This window comes from Caretta caretta, chromosome 7 (genome assembly GCF_965140235.1).
Source record: "Caretta caretta isolate rCarCar2 chromosome 7, rCarCar1.hap1, whole genome shotgun sequence".
Taxonomy (NCBI): Eukaryota; Metazoa; Chordata; order Testudines; family Cheloniidae; genus Caretta; species Caretta caretta.
The window spans coordinates 20073504-20086167 of record NC_134212.1 but is presented as its reverse complement, the minus strand read 5'-3'; the positions used below and the strand labels follow the sequence as shown (position 1 = coordinate 20086167).

At 42.2% G+C, this 12664-nt stretch overlaps 1 protein-coding gene across 1 annotated transcript in view; it reads left to right on the top strand.

Annotated features, from left to right (window-relative positions):
• The window catches only part of C7H3orf20 (chromosome 7 C3orf20 homolog), a 50117-nt gene that overhangs the window by 11701 nt on the left and 25752 nt on the right, over window positions 1-12664 (top strand). Inside the window, exons 7-11 of the mRNA XM_048857724.2 lie at window positions 870-990; window positions 2111-2242; window positions 8402-8522; window positions 9789-10044; window positions 11998-12310. Of these exons, the coding sequence (XP_048713681.2) occupies window positions 870-990; window positions 2111-2242; window positions 8402-8522; window positions 9789-10044; window positions 11998-12310 (943 nt within the window). The remainder of the gene's footprint in view (window positions 1-869; window positions 991-2110; window positions 2243-8401; window positions 8523-9788; window positions 10045-11997; window positions 12311-12664) is intronic.

Genomic DNA, 12664 nt, shown 5'->3' with positions numbered 1-12664 from the left:
TGGTTAGTCTCTAAGGTGCCACAAGTCCTCCTTTTACAGACTAACACGGCTGTTCCTCTGAAACCTGAATATACTATAAAAAAGAGTCTCCTATAACTAAGGATAGGATTCTGCCATGGAAGCCATGCCAAATAGCTGACCGGTGGTCAGCCTGGGGTCACTGAACAGCCGCTGCCAGAACAGCGGCCGCGGTCAGTCCTGGGGCTGCCAGAGCAGCGGTCCCCAGCCTGCAGACCAGTGGGGACCGCTTTATCTGGGGCTGAAGCAGCAGCGGTCAGCCCTGCCACAGGAGCAGTGGTGGAGCTGGAGCAGCTGCAAGCCCTGGGAGTGCTGTGTTTCTACCCAGAGGGTATTTTTAGTGAAAGTCAGGGACGGGTCACGGGCTTCCGTGCAATTTTTTATTTATTGCTTGCAACCTGCCCCTGACTTTTACTAAAAATACCCATGATAGAATCTCACCCTGACCTATTACTTACTGTTTATGCTTATCATCCCCATCATTCTTTCTGGAAGAAAGACAATTAATTCTCCTGACCCTTAACCTTTGCACAGAATGGTATTGGTGCTTATTAATGGTGCCTGTAAGAATTTAATCCCAGCGGGTGTAACTGATGGTTACTGTGCATGTCATAGCTCAGGTAGAAAAGGTCATCAGAGAGCTGAGCAATGTGTATGAAAGGGAAGGGGAGCAGAACAGAGCAAATCTGTTCGAGTAGTGGTGCTCAGGGTTGCACTGGGTTTATGTGATTCTCCGTAAGAGTGTAAAGATCTTAGTTGAGAATTCTCCCCTGAGTGTTGGATGTTTATTATGATCAGTCCAGCCAATCAACACAAAGTCTAACTAGTATTTCCCCTTCTGTCCTGCCCAGCTGTTCACTTGCATTGATGATGGATCTTGAAGGAGGAGCAGTCAGGGACAGAGATGGATATTTGACTCACAAGTGGAGTTGGGCTTCAAAGACCCAGACTTTTCAGTCTTTAGAATTTCAGGTACAAAACTGAACTCTTGCTAAGTGCCAATATTCACAGACCTAATAGAGTCAAAAATTATGAACATTCCCAGACTTCAGAATAGCTGTGTAGTGTGGTTTTGCACCAGGAACACTTTTGATCCTGTCTGAGTTCTTCTGTTTGATGTGATGGTGGTAGATGCGTTGTATTTTATTTCTGCCTATTCCCTCTGATACTACTTTGGCACCCAGTCTCAATCTGCAGATTATTTCTAAAGTATCAAACCTACAATAATATGGCCTTGGAAAGATGTAACTTATCATCTCAGTTTCCGGCTATAGCTTCTTGAAAAAGATGGGTCTGCGGCATTATTAGTTCGAAAAGAAGCTGTGTGCCATCAGACTGAGGAGACCTTCTTAAATGAAGGCTGAAATTTTCAAAGTCTCCTAAGAGATATGGGTGCCTAATTCTGATTACTGTTTATGGAAATTTGGCATCCAAATCACTTAGGTGGCTCTAAAAATCTCAGCTGAATTGTTTAACGCTAACTCAGATAGGACAGGTTGAATGGACTGAAGATTTATGAACCAGAAGCTTCACTGGTTTGTGCTCACTGAAGAAAATGTAGCTGACGCCAGGCTATCTCCCAAGAATTAATTACCCCAGGATGCTAATTGTTTCTGTTTGAGGGTGTTCTCCTGGAATACTGCAGACTAAAGCCCAAATCCTGTGAGATGTTGTTTTGAGCACCCTCAACTTCTGGTCTGAATGAAGCAACCATACAAGTCAGAAATCACAAACCTGTGGGGCTGTGACAAATTCACAGAATTTAACTTTGAGGAGTTTCTCATACGTCACTTCATTTTCAGAACCCCCTGTATTTCCTTTTAGTCACAGTTTTGACAGAAGAGAGATTTCCCATCAAAATCATTTGAATTTCTGCATGTTTTCAATATAGAAACCTGCCCCTGATTAACAAATGAACTCAGTTTTGCTCCAAGGAGGCATAAACTCTGGCAAAATGTGTTAGAGGTGTTTCACAGACCTGGGAAGCTGTCAGGTGGAAAGATGGATACAAATCTCCTGGAGTAGTATGTAGTAGGAAAATGGTGGCAGCAAAAATGAAGGCATAATTTACCCTGTCCATTATCTTCCTCAGATAAATGAACAGCTAAAACTGAAGGTACTTGGTCAAAATTCCATTACTCTTTCTTTTTCCTGTTTGAATGAGACCATCAATATGTCTTTGTCAAGAACTCCATGTGCACACACACCCAAAGCTGAAAAATGGGTAAGCAGCAGTAATATATATATGAATTACACCCAGGAGGATGGCTGATGGGTGCCCCACTAATTGCTAGCCAGTTTTAAATCCATTAACCAACCATAGTATGTGAAATATGGCTAAAATATTGCTATTTTCACTGACCTAGTCAAGCCTATTTACTAGAGTGATAAAATAAGGACAGGTCCTAAACTTGAACCAAACATAAAACTTGTTTTGTACAGTGGAAGTCATTAAAACTCTCGGTATTTGTTCATCTCTTCCTCTCTCAGGCTTTACAAATGTGCATGTCACCATGGGACACAGTGCAATTACTAAGGAGCTATTTCCGCTCCTAAGAATAGGAAGGTACCATAGAATCATAGAATATCAGGGTTGGAAGGGACCTCAGGAGGTCATCTAGTCCAACCCCCTGCTCAAAGCAGGACCAATCCCCAACTAAATCAGGACCATAATCATTGCAGGGGACTAGAGAGGCAAATGTTGAGGTTTTAATGGTATCTACTCTAGTTTTAGATAAGTTCAGTTAATATTTTGAGCTATTGTTTTGCATGTGACTTTGCATTTCTTGTTTTTGAAGTGGACCAGAAGCAGAAACGATTCAGTATCGAGCCTGATCCTGCATTCCTTATATATCCCAAATGCCCAATGAACCATCAAACCGTACTGTGCTGAACCTAGTGCAACTGAGAAAGGGACAAAGATAACTTTTTGCTACCTCTGTGCCCCCAATCCAGTGACTGACCTGGTATCTGATCCCTCATGGCCACACCAAGCTGTGGTCAGCTACAACAGAGCCCCCCTGGGTTGTTCTTGCACCACTTGCGCCATCGTTCCCTGACCTTGCTGCCCTCTACGTAGGGATTGAGAAGAGGATGGGTGTATAATCATTGTACCAGTTCTGTTCCACCCATGGCTTCTCCTTACCTTGGCTTTCTGATTACAGTGTGCTGCTGAAGCAGTGCAAAGGAGCAGAGGGAGGGACTGCAGGAGGGAGCTGAAGATCTGGCCTTAGGTGTGCAAAAAATGCAGGATCAGGCCCATAGTGAGGCATGAATGACCTATTTCTAAACTACGGGGTGTTATCAGAGACATTCTTTACATTTATAAGTCTTAGACTGTGAGCTTTTCAGGCAGGGATGGTATGGAAGGTACTTATTGCACTGTGGGTATTACTATAATACAAATATTAAGAATAATCAGCAATATTTCCCACTGACTTGCAACCAGAAATGCTACAATTCACATGAAAGGGTGGTTTTCTTCCAATTTCCAGCCTAGTTTCCTCATCTGAGGGGTGTAGCTAAACCGTGGGTTATGCTTCACCCACCCTTCCTATGCACTAGTGGTGACATTTACTCCAGGACAAGGGGGCTAGTGCCAAGCCTTAAGCACTTGAAATCCTGTGTTAAGGGTCTGGCTGAGTGGGGCTTTTATGGTACATAAGTAAGTAGTCAGCAGAAATAAACCTTGCATGGGACCTCTGTACTGAGTGAATTGCCCCCTGAGCCCCAGGCATTACAGTATAGTGCTGTTTTGCTTGCAAATGCTTTTACCTCAGGTTTTGACTTATCAGCAAAAGCAAACATTACATTTAAGGAAAGTAGATAAACAATACATCCCCCTGTTTTAAGACTGGATGTTTTTAAATTGCTTCCCAAGGCTCCCATTGACCTTTGAAAAGTAACCCCTAGGAACTACATTGAAACCTGCCTTAGAGACAACCCTCTCTTTTAAGAATCATTCCCAGGTCCTTCCCTAAATATTTATATTGTGGATACACTTTTATAGAAAGACAGTCTTTCAATTAAAATGCTTTATTAGCCCAGAGGCTGCCTTCATAGGCTGCCTGAGTGACATATTTCTCCACCATTTGGTATTAATTGGGCCAGACTTTATACTTAGAATTCATCATCCTCCCAGCTGGCATTTTTGTTTTTACTGTTTTCACTTTTAGAAGACAGATAAAATAAAATAAAAGGTTTATTCATCATACAGAGAGGAAATCTGTCAACTTCAGAACCAAACAGTATGTGGCAAATAAATACATGTCTTTACTTGCTGCTAACCTCTTAGCCAATTTAAGCTGAAAGAATGTTTGAAATCCCATTTCCTTTTAAAATCTTTTCTTTACTTTTTGCATTTCCCTCTCAGTGACATGCCCTCTCAGTGATATGGTCAACTTCATTTTCAGGTTTTCAGTGCTGAAAAGGCAGGACTGCAGGGGAAAATGATGGGAAAATGAATGTTACCATTGAATTAAGAGAGGGTAAAATCTTGGAAGCATTTTTTAGTGGTGATAGATTTGTAAAAGCTTGTCTAAATTTTGGGCCTGATTGTAGTGTCCTTTAAGAACTTTAGATTTGGTGTGGAATGCTAGCTTCATTTTTCTAGTATCTGAGAACGGGCCAGATCTTCAGGTGTAAATTAGTGTTGCTCCAGTGACTTCAGTTTACACTAATTAGGGATCTGGCCAATTTAAATCACATATATGTAGATGCTAGACATTCTGGATAGCTTTCAAAATGTTCTTGCTCTCCATGTTTGAAAATGCAAGTTTCACTGAAATATATAAATTTCTATGAAATATTTAAAAATCTATTCTCACTATTGTCAAGGAGAGTTTGCATTCAGTAGGAAACATTCTTCATAGGTCAGTGCTGAGTCAATATGGAACTGTTATGCTGTAGGAGGTCATAGAATTTAAGGCCAGAAGGGACCACCAGATCATCTAGTCTGACCTCCTGTATATCACAGGCCACCAACACCACCCAGCACCTTCTTACTAAACCCAACAACTGAAATTAGCTCAAAATATTACAGCCCACAGAAGACTAGACTATTATGTGTCACAGGCAGAGAACAGGAAGGACAGGTGCACCAATGCCTGAGGCCCCTCAATGGCAGCAAATTGTTTAGATGAGATGTACCCAAAGGATCCTGGCAAGCAAGCAACATCCACACACTGCAGGGGAAGGCCAAAAAAACCCTCAATGTCACTGCCAATCTGATCTGGGGGGAAAATCCCTTCCCAAATGCGTATATGACAATCATTAGCAAATTTGCGGATGATACTAAACTGGGAGGAGTGGTAGATACGCTGGAGGGCAGGGATAGGATACAGAGGGACCTAGACAAATTGGAGGATTGGGCCAAAAGAAATCTGATGAGGTTCAATAGGGATAAGTGCAGGGTCCTGCACTTAGGACGGAAGAACCCAATGCACAGCTACAGACTAGGGACCGAATGGCTAGGCAGCAGTTGTGCGGAAAAGGACCTAGGGGTGACAGTGGACGAGAAGCTGGATATGAGTCAGCAGTGTGCCCTTGTTGCCAAGAAGGCCAATGGCATTTTGGGATGTATAAGTAGGAGCATAGCGAGCAGATCGAGGGACGTGATCGTCCCCCTCTATTCGACATTGGTGAGGCCTCATCTGGAGTACTGTGTCCAGTTTTGGGCCCCACACTACAAGAAGGATGGGGATAAATTGGAAAGAGTCCAGCGAAGGGCAACAAAAATGATTAGGGGTCTGGAACACATGACTTATGAGGAGAAGCTGAGGGAACTGGGATTGTTTAGTCTGCAGAAGAGAAGAATGAGGGGGGATTTGATAGCTGCTTTCAACTACCTGAGAGGTGGTTCCAGAGAGGATGGTTCTAGACTATTCTCAGTGGTAGAAGAGGACAGGACAAGGAGTAATGGTCTGAAGTTGCAGTGGGGGAGGTTTAGGTTGGATATTAGGAAAAACTTTTTCACTAGGAGGGTGGTGAAACACTGGAATGCGTTGCCTAGGGAGGTAGTGGAATCTTCTTCCTTAGAAGTTTTTAAGGTCAGGCTTGACAAAGGCCTGGCTGGGATGATTTAATTGGGGATTGGTCCTGCTTTTGAGCAGGGGGTTGGACTAGATGACCTCCTGAGGTCCCTTCCAATCCTGATATTCTATGATTCTATGATTCTATGATTAGACCCTGAGCATGTGAGCAAGAACAAGTCAGTGAAGCATGAGAGAGAGAGATAGAGAGAGAGAATGCACGGTGCCACCTCAGAGCACTGGTTCATCCTGTCCAAGTTCTCATCTCCAGCTGTGATCATCTCTGATGCTTTGTAGGAAGGAGACAAAAAACCCAGAACACATTGCGGGGGGCGGGGGGACAGGAGGGCAAGATCCATTCCTGATCTCTGCAGGTGACTGGCTGAAAGCTTGAAGCAGGAAATTTTAGGAATATCCCACATGAACCAGAAGGGACCCTCACGGCTGCCAAGCCCTGCCCTCCACCATCACAAGCGACGCTGTCATACAATCCCACTCTTACATTTGTCCAGCTCTCTCTCAAAAATAATCCCTCCACTTATTTGATTCTCTGTGGACTTGGTCTCTTCTTTTACATACCACACACTCTTCATAGTTAGTGGTCATTCTCACTTTGTACAGCACTGTAGGGTAACTTCAATGCCCTCTGTCTGAGTTAAATCCTCTCTAAAGTTCACCTGAAAACTTCAGTTTACTTTGTTTAAAATGGACACATTTCTACTCCGCTTTCCCTTTCCATAATTATATCCTTCAAGACGTCTCTCACTACAAATAAATACAATAATCAGCCTGTAGGAATATTTACCTCCATCTTTTATCCCATTTAAATTTCCATTTAAAACAAGATCACTCTTTCAGTTCTGTACATCACTTTCCTTTTCTCTGTATCCAACTCTGTCAAATTTTTCTATTTCACCTCTCACTGTAGTGCTTAATACTCGGTAGGAAAGAAAGTATATACACATTTATGCCGTATGCATAGTGCCTCTATTTTTTTAAGAGTTTTTGGTTTATTGTTCTAAATAAACTATTTTATGAAAAACAGTAATAAGTAACAATATCAGACCTACATCTTTATATGTCTTAACCAATATATATTAATTAATAAAATCCAACAATAAACCGAACTCTCTTCCCACTAGACCCAGAGACCACCCTTTCCCTCCTTCACATGGAAACAACCAGAAAGTGTTCATAGGGGTGAATTATGGAAATCCTAGATGCTAAGGGCTCCTTCCCCAAAGCACCCAGCATCAGGTACAGCTCATCCCTCTTACTGTGTACCCAGAGGATGCACATGTAACACCAGGCCCATGTAGGAAACAGTAGTAGAAGCCAGGAGAAGCTCAGACAGGAAGACTACAGAAATCCCCAGACTTTCAAGGCTCCTTCCTCAAAGCAGTGAGTACAGTCAGGTGTGAAGTGATAAACCAGGGCCTCCTCACCTCTGAGATCGAGAACAGCAGTAGCCAGGAGGAGCCTTCACAGCCTCATGACACCATTTGCTCAACACTGAAACCTTGATGTTGGATTTGTCCTTTTCATTTCATAGAAACATAGAAATGTAGGACTGGAAGGGACCTCAATAGGTCATCTAGTCCAGCCCCCTTCACTGAGGCAGGACTAAGTATTATCTAGACCATCCCTGATAGGTGTTTATCTGACCTGTTCTTAAAAACCTCCAGTGATGTAGATTCCACAATCTCCCTATCTGTCTGCACTTGTGTGCATAAAGGTCCTTCTACCATTCTCAACCAATCTGCAGGAGAGAGTGGCCTTTCAAACTGCATTTTTCTCTAGCTGTTCATGGCCCTAAAATAAAACTGAATCAAAAATTTAGTTTATAAATTCTAAAGAGCTGTGAGAATTTTAAGGCATTTCCATCCATAGGGTTTCAAGATGCGAAGGCATTGGAGAAAAGAGGGAGATTGATTATTTGGCTAACTTATTTTTGATGTCACGTTTCCATTGGAAAGGAAAGAGGAACAACACAGGAGGGATGTCATTAGGTGATTTAGCTCCGATATCATATTTCTGCTACCTAATATTGAACTATTATCAACAGAGGACAGGGATTAAAAGAGAAGACAAGGGAAAGTGAAATCATCACCTAGTCATCCTCATCCTGGGATGGGCTACCAGTTAAGTGGGTAAAAGATCCACTCTTTCTGTGAGACTTGAACACAGGACCTTGGATCATAACTAGGAAGTAAGACTGTTATCAACGGAACAGGTCTCTAACAGGACTGCACCAGCCTCCCCTCAATCATAATGTCATTCAAAGTTTGCAGTGCTGGAAACGTGATTCTAATCTTAACTAACAATGGTTGGGTTTCTCCTTTCACTCTTTAAAGATACGTGCAAAGGCAAGTGATGGTGAAGAGAAGGAACAACTGGAGAGAGCCTTGGAAGAGATTAAGAAGCGATTTCAGAAGACAGTGAAACAATTTATAAATGCCATTTTGATAGCTTCAGGTATCGTATTTTTTGCTGAGTGTCAACAGAGTGGTTACTCCTGTACATATGTATAATAAGTTCTGGTGTCTCCGCCAAGGGACTTACAGTTTAGCTCCAACACATATTAATGCAAGGATGATGATGTAAGGTCAAAGTACTGGAAAGGCTGGGAGAGAGAATTGCAGAAAGGTTTTCTGGAAGAGATGGGCTCAAAGGAATGAGTTGAAGGGAAAGAACGATGTGGGTACTGAATAAAGCAGAGCAAATAATTGATTTCTGGTTTAGTGGCTGAACCAAAAAAAATCAACTTGGATTGACCCCAAATGGAAATGTTTTGGAGGTTTTTGCTGAAAGAAAAAACCTGAAAAAATCTTTTTTTGGGTCAAATGAAATGTTTTGTTAGACCTGAAATGATTCCCCCTCCCGCCCCCAGTTCTTTGGTTTTGTTTTTGGGTGTCTTTATCCTTTTTTTAATTTGTTAAATTTCGAAACAAAATATTGTTTCAAAACTAAAAGTTACATTTCCAAAATGGAACGTATCAAAATGTTTTGATTTTTTGAACATCTTTTCTTTTTTGGAGCCAAAACTATTATCCCTATCTGACCTGAATTTGTGAATACATTTGACTGACACTGAATTTTGCAAGGAATGATTTTTTTCATCCAGAAAATTTCACCCAGCACTAGAGCTGAAGTTACTTTGATTAAAATATTTGAAGTCATTTAATACTGAAATATCAATGGATATGTTGAACAGCAGATTTGAAGGGGGTGAACTAGAAGACCTAATAGAAAATTTGAATAAAGCCATACAAGTTAGAGGTAGACTGAGTAACTCCAGAATACCTACATACACTTGGGAAGGTACATGAATCAACAAGTTACTCAGTGTCCCATTCACCTTTGGGAACCTTGTTCAAGTTGTCTTCCGGTCCCAGGTGAACATATCCCATTTTTGCTTCATCAAACTATCATGGAACTCAAGGCTGAGTGAACAAGATGCACTAATTTTAAAAAGTGACTTAAGAGCATCCAATATGTGCAGCCAGGGCAAGGCCAATCATGCACAACCTGTCAGAAAGAGGGGAGTGCAGGCATAGTGCTTCCAGGGCTGGTTAGATTTCATAGGTCAACAGCTAAACAGTCACTCTGGTTGTATGAATTTCTGCAGGCATAAAACTCTTGGGGCCTTTCAAACCAAAAGCCCAAACCATCCCCTTCAACTTGAGCTAAAGAAAATTCTCTAAACAAGCACATCCTTAAGTGTTGTTTTTTATTTGGCAGGTATGATTCCTATAGAATATCCAATTCTAGAAGGAGCAAAGTATGTCAAATTTAAAAGGAAGGAACCGTCATCTCAAGCCTGGGCTAAAAGAGTGAACGAACATGCTCCAATAGCTTCAGAAATGAAAAGGCCTCAAAAACCTCCTAGCAGACCAATTGACCAAAGGATTCCTCCCAAGCCTTCTCGCAGACCCGTGGATCAAAGGAAACCTTTCAGTCACTTGGATACCGTGACCCAACCAAAGCCTGCACCAAGGTTTGCTTGGTGATGCCTACACTCTTCCTGGTTGGGGAGAGGACACAGTGTCACTGAAATTTTGGGTTCACAGTTTATTTTGATCATAAAGGAAATAGTTGTGTGGTGAATGAGGTAAGCAGGCAGCTGGCAGGATTAAACTGGATTCTTTGATCCAGATCCTTAGTTGGTGTTCATCAGCATAGCTCTAATGGGTTCAATGGAACTCTGCTGACATACACTACCCGAGGAGCTGGCCTTTTACATAATATAATGGCATCATCTTGCCTTCTTTTTCAACCTGCTCCACTATTCCTGCTGCAGTTCCCGCTAGAATTCCTAAGTGCGTAGTACATTTATTCCCCAGTGGGTAGATGAAATCCCCATAAATCTCTATACACAGGAAGACTGAAGAGAGTTTTATGATCACATCCTACAGAGAACATTTAACATTTGCCCAGTTTGTTTGATGGGTCAGAATATCTGCACCACCACAAGCCCTAGAAATTGAATATTCCTGTAAGATAAAGCTTAGGTTCTACAAGAACTGGTAAAGGGCCATCAAAAGAGTGCTGGTATAGGCCCTGATCCTGCATTAGTAGAATCAATGGGAGCTTCACCACTGACTTCAAAGAGTGTAGGATCAAGCCTTTGTGAACCAGCTCAATCTGACCTGATGCCCGAGTATTAGTTTCCAAGGGTTTGTCTGCATCTGTTGGAGGATTCTTCCCCTCTGTCATACATTCCTGAATGAACACAACTGTTAGTGGGAGAGAAGTTTTGCATCTTCTGCCTCTCAAAGAGCCACTTTCCTTTGATGTTAGGGAATATGATGCTTTTTAAGTTGAGACAGCCCCAAGTTGCAAAATCAGGGTCTGGATGCAGGTTCAAAGCCTTCTGCAAAATTTGGGAGGTTCAACTGAATGGGGTTTTTGGTGGGTTTTTTTAAGCCTTTCTCTATTTTACATTGTCAAGGTTCCTCCCCCACTCTGAACTCTAAGGTACAGATGTGGGGACCTGCATGAAAACCTCCTAAGCTTACTTTTACCAGCTTAGGTTAAAACTTCCCCAAGATACAAATTAATTTTATCTTTTGTCTTTGGAATAACCACTGCCACCACCAAACTCTAATTTGGTTTACTGGGAAACATAGTTTGGACACGTCTTTCCCCCCAGAATCCTCCCAACCCTTGCACCCCACTTCCTGGGAAAGGTTTGGTAAAAATCCTCACCAATTTGCATAGGTGACCACAGACCCAAACCCTTGGATCGGAGAACAATGAAAAAGCATTCAGTTTTTTTACAAGAAGACTTTTAATAGAAATAGAAGTAAATAGGAGTAAAGGAATCACCCCTGTAAAATCAGGATGGTAGGTACCTTACAGGGTAATTAGATTCAAAACGTAGAGAATCCCTCTAGGCAAAACCTTAAGTTAGAAAAAAAACACACAGACAGAAATAGTCATTCTATTCAGCACAATTCTTTTCTCAGCCATTTAAAGAAATCATAATCTAATGCATGCCTAGCTAGATTACTTACTAAAAGTTCTAAGACTCCATTCCTGTTCTATCCCCGGCAAAGCAGCATACTGACAGAGAGACACAGACCCCTTGTTTTTCTCCCTCCTCCCAGCTTTTGAAAGTATCTTGTCTCCTCATTGGTCATTTTGGTCAGGTGCCAGCGAGGTTACCTTTAGCTTCTTAACCCTTTACAGGTGAGAGGATTTTTCCTCTGGCCAGGAGGGATTTTAAAGGGGTTTACCCTTCCCTTTATATTTATGACATACATGCAAGCCGACTCAACTTTTTAAAGGGTCAGATTTCCATGTCTTAGGCATACTGGAGCCTCTGCCTGAAATCATGGTAACAAAGTGACCTGTATTTAACTACGTTCTTGGATTACAATAAATATCTACTGTATATTATGTACTTCTGGTATGTATGTATCTAAACTGAACTTTATATGCCTTGCAGAGTTAAAACTATTTCAGCTGCAGGGGCACGCCCTGCCAGTACCTGGGCATCATCTATTGCTGACTGCCCAGTTGTGCTCCGGAGGCTGCTCTCCAAACAGGACACTGGCCTGGGCTGCAAGTGCGTCGTGAAAATTCCATTTGTTACTGACTTGGAGTTTGACAAGTTTATTTCAGCCCCCAGAAAGTCCGATCAGATCCTGGTGATCTTTGTCTTGTCATCCCAAAACCCTTCCTATTCTCCCTTCTTGGAATGGATGTTACAAAGCCTGTACATGGAAAAACAGCATGGCCGCCCATCCCCTTGTGTTCAGGTAAATTGTGGTTGGGGAGAAGGATCGGAGGACAGAAAACACACGTAGGCGACCCACAGCAAAGGGGGACTGCCTCGTGCTTTTCAGGAAACATAACGTTCAGATTTCAGAGTAGCAGCCGTGTTAGTCTGTATCCGCAAAAAGAAAAGGAGGACTTGTGGCACCTTAGAGATGAGCATAAGCTTTTGTGAGCTACAGCTCACTTAATCAGAGAGTGAGTGACACTAGTGAATAGTATTAGACTGACAGTCTTGGGGATTATTTTGGGGAAGATCTATGGCCTGTGTTATGCAGGAGGTCAGACGAGATGGTCACAGTGGCCCCTTCTGGCCTTGGAATCTATGAATCTGAGAC